Below are 20,635 nucleotides of genomic sequence, written 5' to 3' on the forward strand. Positions count from 1 at the left end.
AGAAGATACATAAAGGGAGAGTGGAGAGGTAAGTAACATGGGGATTGATGAAGATAGCTTTAATGAAGACACTCTTGATATGGAATGAACTGCAGAAGTCATGATTTTACTAGTCAATAAAGGCACTTCCTGGGTGTTCATTGGAAGGACTGATGTTGAAGCTGAAGCTCCAGTACTTTGGCCACCTGATGTGAAGAGCTGACTCATTTGAAAAGACCCTGATGCTGGGAAACATTGAGGGCAGGAGGAGAAGGGGACGACAGAGGATGAGATGGTTGGATGGCATCACTGACTCGATGGACATAAGTTTGGGTAGGCTCCAGGAGTTAGTGATGGACAGGGAAGCCTGGCGTGCTGCAGTTCATGGGGTTCCAAAGAGTTGGACATGACTGAGCAACTGAACTGAACTGAAAGGCACTTAAGATGCAAATATTCAAAGATCAAATATTTTCAAAATTACAAGTATATAATGCCAATTATTATAATTACAGAATTTAAAATTGGCAGCATGAAGCCTAGAATAAGCTTGAGATATTATATAGTTTTTCTCATTCAGTTCAGTTCAGTTTAGTAACTCAGTCGTGTCCGACTCTTTACAACCACATGGAATGCAGCATGCCAGGCTTCCCTGTCCATCACCAACTCCCAGAGCTTTCTCAAACACATGTCCATTGAGCTGGTGATGCCAGCCAACCATCTCATCCTCTGTCATCCCCTTTTCCTCCTGTCTTCAATCCTTCCCAGCAGCAGGGTCTTTTCCAATGAATCAGTTCTTCATATCAGATGGCCAAAGTATTGGAGTTTCAGCTTCAGCATCAGTCCCTCCAATGAATATACAGGACTGATTTTCTTTAGGATCGACTAGTTTGATCTTCTTTCAGTTCAAGGGCCTCTCAAGAATCTCCTCCAACATCAAAGTTCAAAAGTGCTCAGCCTTCTTCTTTGGCACTCAGCTTTCTTTATGATCCAACTCTCCCATCCACAAATGACTACTGAAAAAACCATAGCTTTGACTTATATGGACCTTTGTAAGCAAAGTAATGTCTCTGCTTTTTAATACACACTCTAGGTTGGTCATAGCTTTTCTTCCAAGTAGCAAGCATCTTTTAATTTCATGGCTGCAGTCACCATCTGCAGTGATTTTGGAGCCCAGAAAACAAAATCTGTCACTGTTTTCATCGTTTCCCCATCTATTTGCCATGAAGTGATGGAACCAGATGCCATCATTTTAGTTTTTTGAATGTTGAGTTTTAAGCCAGCTTTTTACTCTCCTCTTTCATTTTCATCAAGAGGGTCTTTAGTTCCTCTTCACTTTCTGCCATAAGAGTAGTGTTATCTACATATCTGAGGTTATTGATATTTCTTGAAGCAATCATTGGATTAATCCTAATAAGAAATCACTTATCAAAGGGAACTGGAAATAAAAGAATTAACAAGTTAAGTATAGCCACTAGGAGATCAGTGGAATCAAGAGGAATTCAGGGATGACTGACTCTGGAGGATGTGGGGTTGACTTTATCTCAGAGTGGCAGCTCCTGGCCCCTGCTTAGAAGGGAAAACTACCTGGTATCAGTGGAGTATCAAGTCAGCAAATCTGGAACAAAGAGAATCACCATGGACCTAAGAAGATGAAGACACCCTAATCCAGAAACTGAGGAAGTCATGTGCAGTCACACTGGCAAATCCAAAATATGCTGAAGAGGATATATTCTGTTCAAATATATGGACAGACTGCATTTTGGAATATTATTCATCAGAGCAAAAGTTGTTTTCCTTTAAGGCCAAATCATGATGCATTTCATTTACACAGGAAGCCTTTGAAATCATACTTAAATGTAGTCAACCAGAGTAGAAGCTGTAACAAAAAAAAGCCTGCTGAGTTTACTGGAAATGGGAGATCCTTTCTCCTTGCTAATCATGGCAAATTCATACTGAAATTAAATGTCAGCAAATACACAAAATAGAGAATGCCCATGAATGTACTGAACGTGGAAAAGCCTTCCTCAAGAAGTCTTGGCTCAATGAACATAAGAGAATTCATACAGGAAAGAAACACCATGGATGTAGTGTATGTGGGAAAACCTTCTCCAAGAAGTTCAAGCTCACCAAACACCAGCGAACTCACAAAGAAGAGAAACCCCATGTGTGCAGTGAGTAGGAAAAGCCTTTTTCAGGAAATTTCAGCCTACTGAACAAAAGACTCCTATGGGAAATAAACCTTATGTACGCAGTATATGTAGTAATGTATTCTTCAGAAAGTTCAAGCTAACTGAACACCAGAGAACTCATACAGGAGAGAAGCCCTATGAATGAACTGAATGTGCAAAGCCTTCTGAGAAAAGGCAAAGCTATGATACATCTGCCAAACCAAAGAGGAGAAAAACCCATATGTGCAGTGAGCATGGGAAAGATTTCTCCAGAAAATTGTGCTAGTTTTGCATTAGAAAGTACCTACAGGTGAGAAATCTTATATATGTAGTGGGAATGTGGAAAAGGTTTCATGCAGAAGGGCAATCTTATTATATATCTATGAACTCACATCAGTAACCCTATTTTTCTTTATCTGATCGACTTAATAAGTGGACACATATTTAGGGGTTAAGGTGAAGGGAGGGTGGAACCCATCCCCACTGCTCCACTTCCCAAGTAAGTGGCAAGCACTTGGGCAAAATTCAGGAGCTGTATTGGGTAAGTCACTCCCCAATCTGAGCCATCAAAGTGGAGATAACACCAGTGCTTACATCCTAGCACTCTTAAGGCTATTAAATGAGCTAAGTACAGCGATTAGAAATATGTCAACCATAGTAAGTGCTCAAGATGTGTTAGCTTCAACAGGTTCCTCCCCCACAGAAGATGCTCCCAGCCCCAAGAAGGCCCCGCCCAGCACGGTTGGAGGGCAGAGGAGCCACAGCCCACAGGGGAGCTTCCAGAGTGAGTGGACAGGTCAGCCCCATCTGGCATGCTCAGTACAGTCTCCAGTGGCCACCGAAGAGAAGGAGAGGTGGGGCAGAGCCCAGGATGTGAGCCAGTGCTGGCCACAGCAGTGATTGCAGATGGAGCCGGAGCCCCAGAGCCCAGGGTCCCCTGCACCCAGTAAGAACTGGTCACAGTGCAGCAGCTGAGCCACCAGTGCAACAAGGCAATTGGAAACTGGAAATGCCCAGTCACCATGATTTGAGACGGTTTATACCGTGGAAGTGAGAAATAGATTTAAGGGACTAGATCTGATAGAGTGCCTGATGAACCATGGACAGAGGTTCATGACATTGTACAGGAGACAGGGATCAAGACCATCCCCATGAAAAAGAAATGCAAAAAAGCAAAATGGCTGTCTGGGGAGGCCTTACAAATAGCTGTGAAAAGAAGAGAAGCGAGAAGCAAAGGAGAAAAGGAAAGATATAAGCATCTGAATGCAGAGTTCCAAAGAATAGCAAGGAGAGATAAGAAAGCCTTCTTCAGCGATCAATGCAAAGAAATAGACGGAAAGAACAGAATGGGAAAGACTAGAGATCTCTTCAAGAAAATTAGAGATACCAAGGGAACATTTCATGCAAAGATAGGCTTGATAAAGGACAGAAATGGTGTGGACCTAATAGAAGCAGAAGATATTAAGAAGAGGTGGCAAGAATACACAGAACTGTACAAAAAAGTGCTTCATGACCCAGATAATCATGATGGTGTGATCACTCACCTAGAGCCAGACATCTGGAATGTGAAGTCAAGTAGGCCTTAGAAAGCATCACTATGAACAAAGCTAGTGGAGGTGATGGAATTCCAGTTAAGCTATTTTAAATCCTGGAAGATGATGCTGTGAAAGTGCTGCACTCAATATGTCAGCAAATTTGGCAAACTCAGCAGTGGCCACAGGACTGGAAACGGTCAGTTTTCATTCCAATCCCAAAGAAAGGCAATGCCAAAGAATGCTCAAACTACCACACAATTGTACTCATCTCACATGCTAGTAAAGTAATGCTCAAAATTATCCAAGCCAGGCTTCAGCAATACCTGAACCGTGAACTTCCAGATGTTCAAGCTGGTTTTAGAAAAGGCAGAGGAACCAGAGATCAAATTGCCAACGTCCGCTGGATCATGGAAAAAGCAAGAGAGTTCCAGAAAAACATCTATTTCTGCTTTATTGACTATGACAAAGCTTTTGACTGTGTGGATCACAATAAACTGTGGAAAATTCTGAAAGAGATGGGAATACCAGACCACCTGATCTGCCTCTTGAGAAATCTGTACGCAGGTCAGGAAGCAACAGTTAGAACTGGACATGGAACAACAGACTGGTTCCAAATAGGAAAAGGAGTCCATCAAGGCTGTATATTGTCACCCTGCTTATTTAACTCATATGCAGAGTACATCATGAGAAACACTGGGCTGGAAGAAGCACAAGCTGGAATCAAGATTGCCGGGAGAAATATCAATCACCTCAGATATCCAGATAACACCACCCTTATGGCAGAAAGTGAAGAGGAACTAAAAAGCCTCTTGATGAAACTGAAAGAGGAGACTGAAAAAGTTGGCTTAAAGCTCAACATTCAGAAAATGAAGATCATAGCATCCGGTCCCATCACTTCGTGGCAGATAGATGGGGGAACAATGGGAACAGTGTCAGACTTTATTTTTGGGGGCTCCAAAATCACTGCAGATGGTGCGTGCAGCCATGAAATTAAGACACTTACTCCTTGGAAGGAAAGTTATGACCAACCTAGATAGCATATTGAAAAGCAGAGACATTACTTTGCCAACAAAGGTCCATCTAATCAAGGCTATGGTTTTTCCAGTGGTCATATATGGATGTGAAAGTTGGACTGTGAAGAAAGCTGAGCACCGAAGAATTTATGCTTTTAAACTGTGGTGTTGGAGAAGACTCTTGAGTCCTTTGGCCAGCAAGATCCAACCAGTCCATTCTAAAGGAGATTAGTCCTGGGCGTTCTTTGGAAGGACTGATGCTAAAGCTGAAACTCCAATACTTTAGCCACCTCATGTGAAGAGTTGACTCATTGGAAAATAATCTGATGCTGTGAGGGATTGGGGGCAGGAGGAGAAGGGGATGACAGAGGATGAGATGGCTGGATGGCACCACTGACTCAATGGACATGAGTTTGGGTGAACTCCGGGAGTTGGTGATGGATAGGGAGGCCTGGTGTGCTGCAATTCATGGGGTCGCTAAGAGTTGGACACGACTGAGTGATTGAACTGAATTGATACTTTTCATTACTGGTAGAAATTGGAGCCTGTGAACGGAGTTGTATTCAATTATTTACATATATATTTGCATACCCAACCTTCATGGATTACCAATTACACAATACTGGTAAAGTTTAAGCTGACAAATTGTAGAATGGAAGTGATTTTGTATTTGTGGGAACACGGCTTGAGAACAGAAGACCTACCATAATTCACATCACAATTACAGTATTATTCAAGAAGATACTTGGTTCTATGGGGTTTCATAAAGGGGACAAAAAAAAATTCCCAAGGCAGCAAAATGGGTTTTCTTATCCTAGCTTGTTTCTCATGTATGGTTCCTGGACCACCAGTGTGTGCATCTCTTGGGGGAGGACCCTGACTTCAGGCCTCTCCCCAGCCCCCAGAGGCAGTCATCAGTGGATTTTTCAAGCTGGTGCTAGTGATTTCCTTTCTCCTCTCTCCCATTTATCTCCCTGCACCGCAATTAAACTCTGTGGTCTTTACCCGAAACACCTCAAAACCTGTACTCTTGCTTAAAACCACATGGACTCCCATTCTAATTATTGTCTGATGCACAGGTGTGGAGGGGTGGTCTGTTTTCAGGGTAGCAGCACCGTCCAGGTACAACTTCCTGTGATGACAGGCATATCTGCCCAGTCAAATATGGCAGCCACCAGCTGCTTCTGAGCACTTGGGATGGGGCAAGTGTGACTTAGATCCAAGTGTGAACCTTCATTTATTCAACCACTTTAGATTTTGGTGTGACAGTGATAACGGCTGGACAAGAGCACATCTGAGACATTTTAGATGTAAACTTGACTGGACGGGTCAGACATAAGAATGGTCATGAATATAGCCAAGTCTTGCTGGTCTGGGACATGACAGGTTACTTTAGGGGATTTTGCTGATCTCTGCTCTCTCTATACATCTTGCTTGGAAGGCAAGCACTAGGGAGCTGGAGGTTATTTCCTGTCCCTCACACTTAAGAGAAGGCAATGGCACCCCACTCCAGTACTCTTGCCTGGAAAATCCCATGGACGGAGGAGCCTGGTAGGCTGCAGTCCATGGGGTCGCTAGGAGTCGCAGACGACTGAGCGACTTCACTTTCGCTTTTCACTTTCATGCATTGAAGAAGGAAATAGCAACCCACTCCAGTGTTCTTGCCTGGAGAATCCCACGGACAGGGGAGCCTGGTGGGCTGCCATCTATGGGGTCGCACAGAGTCAGACATGACTGAAGTGACTTAGCAGTAGCAGCACACTTAACTCACTGAAAATGTTCTACAAAAAATTCCTAGTTTGCTAACAGGTTTCCTAGAGGATGTTTTAGTCTTTTGAAAGATTAAACATGTTATTGATAGGAGCAATCTTACAAATAGACCTGAGATATTCAGAAAAATCTGTAACAAGTTTACTTCAGTTCAGTCGCTCAGTCGTGTCTGACTCTTTGCAACCATGTGGACTGCAGAATGCCAGGCCTCCCTGTCCATCACCAACTCTCAGAGTTTACTCAAACTCATGTCCATTGAGTCAGTGATGCCATTCAACCATCTCATCCTCTGTCATCCCACCTTCAATCTTTCCCAGCATCGCGGTCTTTTCAAATGAGTCAGCACTTCGCATCAGGTGGCCCAAGTTTTGGAGCTTCAGCTTCAGCATCAGTCCTTCCAATGAATATTCAGGACTGATTTCCTTTAGGATGGACTGGTTTGATTGCCTTGCAGTCCCAAGGACTCTCAAGAGTCTTCTCCAACACCACAGCTCAAAAGCATCAATTCCTCGGCACTCAGCTTTCTTCCCAGTCCAACTCTCACATCCATACTTGACCACTGGAAAAACCATAGCCTTGACTAGACGGACCTTTGTTGGCAAAGTAATGTCTCTGCTTTTTAATATGCTATCTGGGTTGGTCATAACTTTCAAGGAGTAAGCGACTTTTAATTTCATGGCTGTAGTCACCATCTGCAGTGATTTTGGAGCCCAGAAAAATAAAGTCTGACACTGTTTCCCCATCTATTTGCCATGAAGTAATGGGACCAGATGCCATGATCTTAGTTTTCTGAATGTTGAGCTTTAAGCCAACTTTTTCACTCTCCTCTTTCACTTTCATCAAGAGGCTCTTTAGTTCTTCACTTTCTGCCATAAGGGTGATGGGTCATCTGTATATATGAGGTTACTGCTATTTCTCAGGGCAATCTTGATTCCAGCTTGTGCTTCATCCAGCCCAGCGTTTCTCATGATGTGCTCTGCATATAAGTTAAATAAGCAGGGTTACAATATACAGCCTTGACGTACTTCTTTTACTATTTGGAACCAGTCTGTTGTTCCATGTTCAGTTCATGATACAGCTAATTCTCACCAGAGAAAATCATTTGGGATTATTCCTGTGAAAAAGCTTATTCTAAAATCGAATTAAGAACTCTTTAGCTATACTATCCCATGTAGTAGTCCTTAACGATGTATGGCTACATAAATTTAAATTCATTAAAACTAAATTAAACAGTTGCTCAGGAGAAGGCAAGGGCACCCCACTCCAGTACTCTTGCCTGGAAAATCCCATGGACGGAGGAGCCTGGTAGGCTGCAGTCCATTGGGTCACTGAGAGTTGGACACGAGTCAGTGACTTCACTTTCGCTTTTCACTTTCATGCATTGGAGAAGGAAATGGCAGCCCACTCCAGTGTTCTTGCCTGGAGAATCCCAGGGACGGGGGAGCCTGGTGGGCTGCCATCTATGGGGCCACATAGAGTCTGACACGACTGAAGCGACTTAGCAGCAGCAGCAGTCATACTAGCCCCAATCAAGTGTTCAGCAGTCACATGTGGTTGGTGGCTGCCATCCTGGACTGGGCAAATACAGAACATCCTCATCACTGCAGATAGACCCACTGGACAGTGCTGAGTTAACTGTGAGGTCCCCACAGAAGGAAATGCCTCAGAGAGCTGAGGTACACAAGGGGAGCTGAGTGAAGTATGCAGATGAGGGGAAGAGCAGAGAGAGGTGAGGCTGGAGAAACAGAGGCCACTGGGGGCGGGGGTGAGGGGTGGAATTACTATAGGAGACTGGGTTTTATTTCAGGGCAGTGAGATGCTGTGAGGGGTTTAATCAGACCAGCAGCAGGAAGAAAAGTCAGAAACCACAAAAGTGGTCAAGAGAGATCACAGTGCACGGGGGAGGTAGCAGTGGAGCTGAGGGGGAAGTGGAGCGATGAGGGGAGGGTATTTTGTAAGAGGGAGAGAAGAGCTGGCTTGCTAATGGACGGTATCCTGGATGACATTTCTGGACCAATCCACAGTTCCCTCTAACACACACTCAAGTCATCAGGGCGTAAAGGGATACTAAGATGGACAACTAGTAGGCAAATGAATTAATATGTGAAGAATTTCTAATGGTAACAGTTGTAATATAAGAGAACTAAAATTCAGGGACACAATTAGATCAACCCACAAAACACTGGGAACCCAGCCTCTCACACTCAAATGTGACCTGGGGCAGGGAAGCCCCTCAACACTGGTGTTCCCAGGTGCCATCCAAGCTAAGGGCTGGGGGAAGTAGGCTCAGGTACCACAAGTCTAGCAGCAGAGCGCCTGATTTTTCGCATCATGAGATCAAAAGGATCAGGGTATCTGATGAGATAAAAACCAAACACAGACAAAAAGACAAAGAACAGTTTTGTTTCTTCAGTGTGATCAAAAGTTTTCAATATTAAGTTTAAAGGATAAAGGCAAACCTGATTCTAATTTTAAAAACATTTTTTTAAACAGAGGACAGGGACTTCCCTGGTGGTCCAGTGGTTAAGAATCTGCCTTCCAATGCAGAAGACATGGGTTCATTCTCTGTTTCGGGAACTAGAATCCCACATGCCAGTCGGCAATTGAGCTCTCACACAACTACTGAGCCCATGCACTGCAGCTACCAGAGCTTGCGTGTTCTAGATCCCATGCTCCACAATAAGAGAAGCCTGTATGCCACAACTAGAGAAAGCCTGAGAGGCAGCGAAGGGCCTGCACAGCCAAAATAATAAAGTAAAATAAAATAAACAGAGGACAACTTGCATGATGGAACTCAGATTTCTAGGTGCAATTTAATAGAAGATGTAAAAGAGAATTTTAAATATTATGATATAAAAATGCATGCCAAAATTTCATGGCTTTCCTGAGACAAAAACCCTCAACGATGGAAGAGGAGCCCAATAGACAGTATCTTCTCAGCCACCAAACAAACCTGCTCATAATGTTCTGTTCAGACCATAGTCAAGTGAGCTCAAGTATTCTGGGACTCAGGCAGAAGATGGAAGGTTTTCCCAGATCATCCTGCAATCACAGAATTTAGCATTTCAGTATGTCTAATGATGTGTGCATGCTCAGTCATGTTTGACTCTTTGCGACCCCATAAATTGCAGCCCACCGGACTCCTCTGTCCATGGAATTTTCCAGGCAAGAATACTGCAGTGGGTTGCCATTCCTACTCCAAGGGATCTTCTCAACCCAGGAATTGAACCTGCATCTCTTGCGTCTCCTGCACTGGTAGGTGGATTCTTTACCACTGAGCCGCCTGAGAAGCCCTATATGAGAGTTATAATACTTGCATGAGGAGAAAATTAAATATTTAAATAAAAACTGAAATGTAGCAATTTGGAGTTGGGAAACTAAGTTTTAAGGGAAAATTACATTCTAACTTTGGGGTGTGGACATATTGTCATATTTTAGAAAAGTCAGTTAATTTATTTGGCCCATTTCCCTAACTGAAAAATGTATGTCTCACAATTAAAAATTTTGAAGAGCTGGTGATAACGTGAAGAAAAATCCTTGAAGAAATGGAAAGATTTTGACTTTGGGATGATAGGCAAAAAGAGGGAAAAGTTTAGAAACTTACTCATTTCTCCTTTGCTTAATCTCTACAGTCCCCCTCTCACTCTGCAATCCTGTAGGCTATATCTGGATGCAGATCAAACAGCAGGAAGTTGAGAGTGCAGAGCAACCTAACGGATCGATGGGAGATTTTGCATGGAACAGAGTTAAATATGCTGAATCTTGAGAAGAGGCTGGAAATGAATCCTTGGTGCACTGAGACCGCGGTGGGGCAGGACAGGCCCTGGGGCCAGAAAGGCCTGGCTGGATCCTAGCACCTTGGCTTTGGGGGCACCTGGGAGAGTCGTCAAGCTCCCAAAGCCTCAACCCTCTTATCTGTAAAATGAAAACAAAGACTCCGGGGAAAGCTGACTGTGGCTGTCAGCTCTCTTTATGAAATGAGGTGTGCCTGACGATTTGTATCACCATCCAGATGAGATGAGACTATGAGCCACATCTCGGTGTTTTGAAACACACGTCAGTGCCCAGAACAGCACCTGTCCAAAGGGCAGGTCCTATCTGTCCAAACAGCGGCCTTCTGCTGATCACGCTGCAAGTGCCAGGCCACACGGCCAGTGCCAGGGTGGCGTCTCTACCAAGCACGGACACCTGCAGACATGCAGACACTGCTGTGTCCTCCTCACAAGAGTCTGCAAGACGGAAACTGAGTAACAGAAAGCAGTGACTAGCTTCACTCTTTAACAGAGAACAAAGAAAAACGAAAACGACTGGAAATGGTGTTTAACTGAACTCATTTATGCACTGCCGGGGGCCAGCGTGAGGAATCCCACCTGTGACAAGGTCATGCGGAAGGAAGCCTGACAAAATGCAAGGACGTGATCAGACTTCAGGGGTTCCCCTGGGAATTTCCTGAGCATCCACCCCCCCCCAAAAAAAATAAGAATCTGCCTGCTTTTCCACTCTTCTGATATTCTCTGGAAAAAGTCAAATCAGGGCTTTAGTCTTCTGCATTTGAAAGGGATGTTTCAGTTAAACCCCTCTGATAGCTCTCTAGCTTGCCTAACAGGTTCCCCAGACCTCTTATAGCTTGTGAATTGCTTACAGCTCCCAAACCCAACCGCAAGAGGCACAAAGCTTAAAAGCATCTTAAAGATACAGAGCCTTTTCTAAAGAGCTAAAAATCATATTGGTGACAGGATTTCACTGCTGACTCAATGATTACTGCCAGGCCTCCATATTCTTTATCTTTTAGGCACCTGGGAGGATGTTAATCAATGTAAACAGGATATAGAAAAAGATATAAAATAGTTTTGATGTTAGCAACACTAGACTTTTGAGTTAATTACTTTTCTTTTGTTGTACATCACTGTACTCCTTTTATTTGTTATAAATTGCTGTATCTTTGCTATGCAAGAATGGAACTTTATTTAGTGCTTTCTGAGAGCGGCACCAGACTTTGGGAAGATCAACACAGATAAGTCTTCTGGTTGACAAACCCTTATCAGAAAAAAGGCTGTAAAATGTTAATTGGCCCCTTTGGCAGGAAGATGATGTAAATCACCTAAGACTTGTATGCAGAGAGAAAAGCCTGGTTTTGATAAGAGTCTGGGCTGCTAACGCTGCATAACTTTGTGTTACCCATTGATCTCTATGTATAATCAAAAAGTATAAAAGGCCTTCTGAACAATAGAGGATGGGCCAGTCACTGGACTGGTTTCCCCCGTGTCTCCTAATTTCTGGCTGAATTCTTATCTGGGGTGTGGAGGCTCACCATGTCTACTTACTTGTCCCGGCTTTCAAGATCCATGTGAGGGGGAGCCCAAGGCGGGGCACCCCCCGATATTCAAGAGGACGCCAGTGGCCTAACGTAGATGGTGCAAGCTCCTTGTCTAGAACTTTATTGGCTTCCCACGTAAACCAAGTTATTCAGCCTTCTTTCTCCACTTAATTTTCCTACTACACTATTTCTCCCTAATCTAATCTTATATTCTTATATTAATAAATAAATAAGTTTCTTCTCGCCTATGCCATCCACGCTTCGAATCACCCTGGATCCACTGGGGCTGGACCCCGGCAACGCACTGTCATTTATCCTGTCTGCAAAAGAAAGTTAGCAATTTTCTGACTGTTCTTATACCTGAAAGTGAAACTGGCTCACAAAATAAAAACATACATAATCCAGTGTCAAAAACTGGTGATTTATAGAAATCACCCCATTTATTTTTTCCAATAAAGAGGAAAAAAACAAATAAAACTTGTTTCAATAATTCAGTGTTTGAGTCACTGGCAAATACTGTCTGTATCATTCAATGTAAGTGTCCCAGGTCATGAGCTCCAGGCATGCTGATGGCCACAAATCTTCCACGGTTCAAACAAAACGGAGAACCCACACGTGAGGACAATATCAGTTGAAAACAAGTTGCGTTATCACAGTGTGCATAAAAAGAAGGTCTTTGAAAAATATCCAGATTTTAAAGGAATGAAAATACTCCTGTTTTGTTGTAGCTTTTGTTCCCTTTAATTGTTAATTTTTGGTTTTGGAGTAAACTTTTTTCGCCATGAGGAAGGAGTCGTAAGTGGAAACCAAGTGGCCACTGGCTAACGCAAATGCCTCCCCTCCCCGACAACAGAGCTCTTCTGTCCCCTCAAAACCCTCTTTCATGATTTCTGTTATGGTTCAGAAAGGTAAATAAAATGATTTCAAGTATTCAATTCCTATCAAAAATTGGTATCAAAAGTAATAAAGGACCTAATTTCTTTATAATTCCATGTTTTAAAAAATAACTTAAGAAGCAAGAGGTCCGGCCCTTTACTTGTATAAATATCACAGCGTAACTAGAGTTTCTTAAGACAGCGTGGAGAGGAGTCTGTGTTTAGCACCTCGATCATTGATCTTAACGTTGGGAACGTTTCTGACACAGACGGAAGAGTCTTATAAGAAGGTGAAATACTGAAAAGAGAAAAATGCAAAGAAAAGGTGTGAAAATCAACACAATTTTACCAAAAAAGGCAAAGCTTATATTATATCGATTCCTATTACAATATTCACTTTACAGTACTCCACATGTGTGACATCAGACATCAGCATATAGCAGGGGCACCTGTGAGCAGAGCTGATCCCGCTGTAGCAATGAATGGGGTATCAGCAGGCTCCCGTCATGAGATGCAGGTAGACTCACCCAGCCCCCGGAAAGAACCGACTTACTCAGTGACTGTTACACAAACACATCCTTCTGAGGCACACGCTAGACATGGAACCTGAAGACACATGATTTGGCTCCAGCCTTGATCCTTATCAGCTTAAGTGGTTCCTCTCAGACCCACTTCCCTGTATCTGCAGGAAGAAGGACGGTATTCCTAACTCCCAGAGTTACTTACTCCTGGTAAGGAGTGTGGAATGGGTCTCAATTACATTGTGAACCTGTTAGCTGCACAACATAAGGTGGCGTTGCTATTTTTTCCTCAAAGAGTTGTTGAAAGATCAACACTGTAAAATTATGCAGGAAACAGAGGCAAGGCCTTTGACCTTATGATCATGTTACTAAAACATATGTAAACTAGTAAACTGAGACAAAAATATACTAGAAGGAAGTGTAACTGTTAGTTTTCACTACAAAGCTAATGGAATACTTACAAATGGGACCAAAGGATCTTACAGAGACAAACTTCTGTTTTAAACAGAGCACAGATTATCCAGCGATTTTTAGAGTGGTTGCTATATTGAACAGATATGGAAAGGCAAAACTGGAAGTTTCTATGATATTAAAAAAAAAAAACGTGGAGAAGGAGCAAGAATCAATAAGGTTAAATAGTGAGATGTGCTTAAAGATTAAGAGCAAAAGGAGAAGGCAGAGGCAGAGGATGAGATGGTTGGATGGCATCATAGACTCGATGGATGTGAATTTGAGCAAACTCTGGGAGACAGTGGAGGACAGAGGAACTTAGCGTGCTGTAGCCCACAAAGTTGCAAAGAGCTGGACATGACTTAGGGTTGAACAACAACCACAAAATTAACTATGACAGCACCGGTGAGTTTAATTTCAGCCCAAATGTAAATGTGCTCCTGTGGTGCTTCTGAAAACAAGAGCCAGGGAAGACCATAGTACTGGGCCCTCCCACGGTAACCGTCAGGGGTAATTTCTCGCAGCCTTCCCTGACTCCTATGTATTTTGTACCTAAATTACAGTAAAGCAACCTTCCCGAAACAAAGAGTAAAGGAAAAATGCAGCTGAAAGGCAGGTGCCACCACCCAGAGAAGTCTGAGTCAGGTCCAGCTCAGTTTTCAAAACCACTCCTGAATACTGCCCCTGCAAGTCTGGGACAAAGGATCAATGAGCCAAGAGACAGGAATATCTGACTATATAAACAAGACATCTGTAACCCTTCCTTCACAAACTGGCTTCCTTATGTTATTCATTATTCACTTTTATCCATACACTCACCTGTTAAGGGGTCGTAAATGACAACAAAAACATAGTAACTTTGAAAAAGCAAATTAAATTCATTACATAATCACAACCCATAAAAAATTAGTACGATTCCAGTTTCACATCCTTTTGTTGACCCCTATCAAGCAGTTACCTTTTCAAGTTCATCCAGCTTTTAGCTATTTTGCTAAAGGCCTCTGAACCCGGGGCAGTCATAGCTTCAAAGTCAACCAACTGAAAGAGAAAGAGATTTAAGAATGTGGTTAAAGATGGAGGGGAGGCTCCCTTTGGGATTCGGTTCATTTGTGTGTCTTAACATACAACTCCACAGACTGGAACTGAAACCTTTCCCTTCTGGCTCCAGCTCCAACATACCTTCCCTTTGGGAATTTTTCCTGCTACTTCTCTTCCACTTGCCATCAGCGCTCCCACAATCACTGAGTAAGCGATCACACTATTCAGATAGAGAACAGTTACCAGTCAGTCCAGCCCGCAGACGGTTACCACGCTAGCGCTCACCATGGACTTCCCATCCTAGAAGATGGCGTTGTATTTCTTCTAACAATTCTTTGGACATTAAACAAAAGAATATTTTCATTTGTTCTAAAAATGTTTGCTGATTTACTAAGAAAAATACTTACTGGTTTACTAATTTAAGGGTAAATGTGTAACAATAATATTTTTCTGAGACAAAAAGTTAATTTTAATTAGCTTTCTTTTCAATTGGTTTTCTTATTCTTATAGGAAAACACTAAATTAGAAAATGTGCCTGCTTTCTATTATTTAAAAAAATTCTTTATCAGCCACATCACATGGCATGTGGGATCTTAGTTTCTCAACCAGGGACTGAATCGAAGCCCCCTGCATTGGAAGCATGGGTCTTAACAGCTGGACTGCCAGGGAAGTCCTTGCTTGCTTATATTTTTAACTGCATGAGGCTTGGCTTTAAAATGCACATATATATAATATACTTTGTAAATGCAAACATATTACTAGCATTTAAAAATAAAAACTTTGGCCCCAAAGAAGAAAAGGAACGCATCTCAGAAAGTACTAACAGACTGGTCTGAAGGCTGGGTTATGTGCACTTCCTTCCTGGCATGTCCAGACTCACTCTGGGCTCTGACATTTTTATTATGATGTCAGCTGTGTGCTTTGTGAGAGGCACCCCAGGACAAAGACAGCCAAGACAGAGCTCTCGCCTCTGCAAGTGGACACCAGAGAAATGGCATCAGCCCTGCAGTCACCTAATAGGGAAGCCCTCACAGAGGCCATGGACACATGTGCTCTATCTTTGAAGGCCATGGGCAGGGCAATGGAGATAGAGGAGAAGGCAGGGAAGTGGGCCGGCTGGGCGGGACAGGAAGGTGTTTGGACAAGCAGGGGGTGTGGTGGAGGGGCCAGAGTGAGGATGGAGAGAGGGTAGATGACAGGAAAGGTGATGAGGCCATGGTAAAGCAGGGCAGGGAGGAGCTGGCACTGTGCATCACGCCACTGAGTTGGCACCTGAGCCAACAGATATAAAGAACTGGGACACAGAGAGGGAAAAAGAAAAGCCTGGAAATGGAGAGACCAGTTAGAAAGGTCAGAGCAAGAGATAAGCAGGGGACTTCCCTGGTGGTCCAGTGGTTAAGAATCCGCCTGTGAATTACAAGGGACACAGGTCCGATGCCTGGTCTAAGAGGATCCCACATGCCTCAAGGCAACGAAGCTGAGAGCTGCAGCTACTGAAGCCTGAATGCCAGTGCTCCGTAACGGGAGAAGCCCGTGCCCTCTCAACAAGGAGTCGCTCCAGCTCATTGCAACTAGAGAAAGCCCCCACAGAGCAATGAAGACCCAGTGCAGCCAAAAACAGAGAACTGAGTGAATGCTTTTTAAAAAAAGGAAGGTCAGTGCAAGAGACGAGCAGATCTGAGCTACGGCACGCGCGGAGAGCATGAGCGGATAGGAGAGGTTTAGGAGACAAAGTCAACGAGACGTAGGGACCGGACAGGTGCAGGGGCTGAGGGGGAGACAGGGTGACTGGAGCTGGACCTCCTTCTCAAGTGACACAGAAGCCCACAGAGCTGCTGTGTGAGCACACGCGTGCGCAGTGCCTGCAAGTGGTGGCTGGACAGGGCGCACGGAGGCCTCCCGCCTGCTACAGACCTAGGCAGCATTCCCGTAACAGCTGTGCTGAAGGGACAATGTTCCTGTTCCTATTCTACTTCAAGGCTGTTTTTATTTCGTAAGTTCCAGGTGCACACATGTCTACGCCACAGGGTGATCACCATCAGCCCAGCTCCCATCCGTCACCACACAGTGGACCCCCTGCACCCATTATGCCCAACTCCCAGTGCTTTTTTAATAGCATTAATAGTACAAGAAAACTTACTACCACATTTAGGAGAGTTTTACTTTCTAAAGTATTAATCAGAGATCAAGGCACTTAAGTATATGATTTTAACCAAAACATCTTAAATTCAAACATGTGCTAACAACAGCATACGCCATTCACCTGATTCGCTGTACATGGTACCAAATAAAAGGGAATAAGAAGAAAGCTCTACAGACACACCCTTGTTTGAATGACACGTGAAAGACTCCTGATGAATTTGCTGAATAGCATTCATTTATAACGGTAATAATACTTTGGGAGGTTGGTGATGCAAAAGAATTAAACATTAGGGCTAAGGGTCAATTAATGGCCAGAATCTGGGGCCGGTAGGTTCACAGTCTGGGCAAACACCAGGAATTAAAGCACAGTGAGCGTATGACTGCACAGAGTGAGACTTGGATACATTTTTGTGAATGAATGAGCTCCAGCCTGTAAACACCAAGAACCTTCTACTAGAACTACCTTCCAGAATCCTTGATGATACAGTAAATCAAGGACATCACTTTCGGGTGGACTTTGGAAAAACAAAGAGGGCTTCTCGCCATTGCTAGGATACCTGTACTCATACCCACACAGCACACGTAAGCAAAAGGCGTGTGTTTTTCACTACAAAACTGTCAGATTATAGGATATCACCCACCTGGATCCACGAGAGAGCGGCATTAAATTATAAAAATAATAAACTAAGGATAAGATTAAGTTGCAAACAGCATCAGCCTCCTAGGAAAAAAAGATATGTGCTCGTGAACTTAAATAACAGATTATAAACTCATTTTTATGAGGTGATAAGGCACAGCAGAATCATTTACTAGGAAGAGGGCTATTTCATTCTTCTCCTACAAGGACCCACTTTTCATATCCCTGAATATTTTATGCTCTTCCACATCATTTCTTTCTAATGAAAGGGTATATGCAGTTTAATTTTGAGCAGTATGCTCTCAGCTGCCTTCAAAATGGCAAACTTTTTCTGATAAACGTAGATATCTGTTTTGGTCTATAACATTATTTGCAAAGTCAAAATATACATTAGGATTAAAATAAAACAAAGTGCTTATTAATATTGAATAAATTTTCTCAAACTACAGGCCTCTCTACTCCAAGATTCTGATTAGCATTACCCTCCCCACCCCCACCCCCCACCACAGCACCCCGCCACTGAGATTTAGGTGATCAGTATACTTAATTATATATATGTGTGCGTGCTAAATCTCTTCAGTTGTGTCTGACTCTTTGTGACTCCCATGAACTGTAGCCTGCCAGGCTCCTCTGTCCATGGGATTCTCCAGGCAAGAAAACTGGAGTGGGTTGCCATGCCCTCCTCCAATTACACGTATAAACTGAATAAAATCCAGAGAAATAAAGGAACTTTCCAAAAGCCATGGGCATCCATTCCACAATGTAGAGGGAGCACCCCCTATACTCTCCACACAGCAACAGCTACAATCATGCAGGTGACCTTGTAGCTCCTTGGGAGCAGGATGTAGCTCCCCGTTGAATCAGAAAGCAATGGTGGAGGAGGTCGCAAGTCCAGGAAACAGTCATGTCCATCATGGACAACCTATACACTTAAATACTGACAAAGCTCCAATTTATGATAATATAACAGAGTACCTACATACATTCCCCTTTCTCAGTTTCTGTCATTATTAAATATGGGAACTGTCTCTGTAAGAATATTGAAAGAAATATTTCCTGGTTATTCAAAGCTGATTTCAAGCATAAATGTACGATCCCAATGAAAGAGGATGAAAGAATCCTAGCAGCATGGATAAAATGAAGACAAACAGAAACCTACCCCAAATTCTGATGAGAGAATCAGTACTTTTCCTTTTGCTGTTAGATCTTTATAAAGTGCATCTATTTCGGCGTGATATAATTGGGTTCTCTCTTCTGTGGTTTGAGTTTCCACAGAAAATAGTATATTGCCAACCCTAGAAATACAAGAATGTATGTCAGAGGCATGTATTATACAATCCACAAAGCTAAACACAGGGGCAGGGCTGTGGGGCAGCAGCAGGGTGGCGCTCGGCGATGTGGCAGGACACGCGAGGAGTGTCCGCGCCTTCCTGAGCAGACTGCCGAGGCGTGTCTCGCAGCAGGCGGTTTTGTCACAAATAGATTTTGCTCAGTTTAACCGTATGTGCTTTTTAAAAAAAACTGATTTTTAATTTTAATTTTTAATTGGAGGATAACAGCTTTACAGCGCTGTGCTGGTTGCTGCCATACAACATGAGTCAGCCGTAAGTACACATACATCCTCTCCCGCCTGCCCCCCCAGCTCACCGGAGAGCACGGAGCTGAGCCCCCTGTGCCGTGCGGCAGCTTCTCACTAGCTGTTCTACACACGGTGATGTGCCTATCCCAGTGCTACTGTCTCAGTGCGTCCCAACCTTCCCTCCCCCGCTGTGTCTACAAGTCCTTTCTCTATGTCTGTGTCTCTACTCCTGCCCTGAGAATAGGTTCATCAGTGCCATCTTTTTAGATTCCATATATATGTGTGTTAAAACACCATAGCTCTTTTTCTCTTTCTGACTTAACTTTAGTCTGTATAATAGGCTCTAGGTTCATATGTACGTCTTTTATGAGCTTAAGCCAACAGAGGAGGAAATAACTACACAGAGTACAACATATTTCAATGTGTTTCAATTTTATCAGACAATCACTCTTTTACATCAGAAGAGCAGGAGCCGGGGCCTCCACCGTTTCATTTTTTAAATCTCTGCTGCATGTGCAGCTCCACGTGAGGCCCGGTGGGGGATAAAAGTCCCGTACAACAGGTATTTACTGTGCAACACCAGTACCAAAATGCTGAAAATAGTCCTTAGATCCTGTGAAGAACAACAAGGCAAAGCAGCTGTCTTTATCAAGGAAAGGAGGGGGAAACAAGGTCACAGATGATTATGAGTCCATGCATAGGGCCACAACAGTTGATCAGAGGTTCAAAGGAGAAAGTTGATCTAATTCGGAAGATCTGGAAGCAAACAGAAAATGCTTTGTGGAAGAAGGGGCCAGAACTTGGGTCTTCAAGATGAGGATGTGAGTGAAACAGACCCAAGAGGTAGGAGGTGACCTCAGGGAACAAGTCATCCAGCTGAAGTGGCCGGCCTGATTCTGGCAGGAAAGTACTTCAGGTAAAGCAGGAAGTACTGTTTGAGGCCATTATTACAAAAGGCCTTGCCTGTCTGGCAGGGGAAATGATTGCGGAGTCAACAGGCAATGGCAGGGTACGGACTAGGGAGGGATTTTTGGATCCAGGGGAACACCCAGTGGGGTGGAGCCCACTGAAGCACTGGTCAGGCACCAGGAGACCAGAGATGGAGATACAAGTCATGAGTCCTTGTGAGGGTCAGAGGCCCCAAGCAAGACTAATAACAAATGGGATGAAAACATATAGCTGAGGAAGATGCTCCGCTTGGGGGAAGGATTTATGTACTCTTACTTAGCAGTTTCATTTCTGCTGGGAACTTAATCATGGGTGGGTGAAGAGGGAGGAGAAAATAATTTTACATCAATAGAAAACCCTGGAATTCCTTTTATGAGCGGAGAACCATCTTTATTGGGAAGGTACTTTGATAAGTGGCTTGGGGTAGAGATGGAGACCTCAAAGGAAGAGCCACAGAATCTTTGCTAAATGGTGTTTCTTCCTGAAGGCTGGTGTGAGTCCTGACAAGGAAGCAAGAGACCAGGAGGCAGAGAGGCTGAGAGGACATGGGGCCCAACCCTGAGCTGCCAGACACCCCTGACGCAGATGTGGTGGAGCTCAGGGCAGCAGCTGAGGAACGCGTGTTGTGGGGAGGGCAGTGACTGCGGAGGGTCAAGACCATGC

At 43.7% G+C, this 20,635-nt stretch overlaps 1 protein-coding gene across 7 annotated transcripts in view; it reads right to left on the reverse strand.

The window, feature by feature from the left end:
- Positions 1–12,184: 12,184 nt before the first annotated feature.
- The window catches only part of TTC13 (tetratricopeptide repeat domain 13), an 81,679-nt gene continuing 73,228 nt past the window's right edge, over positions 12,185–20,635 (reverse strand). For 4 of the 7 annotated variants that reach the window (XM_069572512.1, XM_069572511.1, XM_069572510.1 and 1 more), the window contains 5 exons: positions 18,605–18,740; positions 17,450–17,529; positions 14,808–14,886; positions 14,587–14,666; positions 12,185–12,955 (listed from right to left, as the gene is read on the reverse strand). In XM_069572512.1, the coding sequence (XP_069428613.1) occupies positions 12,841–12,955; positions 14,587–14,666; positions 14,808–14,886; positions 17,450–17,529; positions 18,605–18,740 (490 nt within the window). In that variant the 3' untranslated portion in view covers positions 12,185–12,840. Of the gene's footprint in view, positions 12,956–13,210; positions 13,340–14,586; positions 14,667–14,807; positions 14,887–17,449; positions 17,530–18,604; positions 18,741–20,635 lie in introns of all 7 variants that reach the window. The other 3 variants (XR_011253105.1, XR_011253104.1, XR_011253103.1) reach the window with 1 other exon arrangement.

Source organism: Ovis canadensis, chromosome 25 (assembly GCF_042477335.2).
Source record: "Ovis canadensis isolate MfBH-ARS-UI-01 breed Bighorn chromosome 25, ARS-UI_OviCan_v2, whole genome shotgun sequence".
Taxonomy (NCBI): Eukaryota; Metazoa; Chordata; class Mammalia; order Artiodactyla; family Bovidae; genus Ovis; species Ovis canadensis.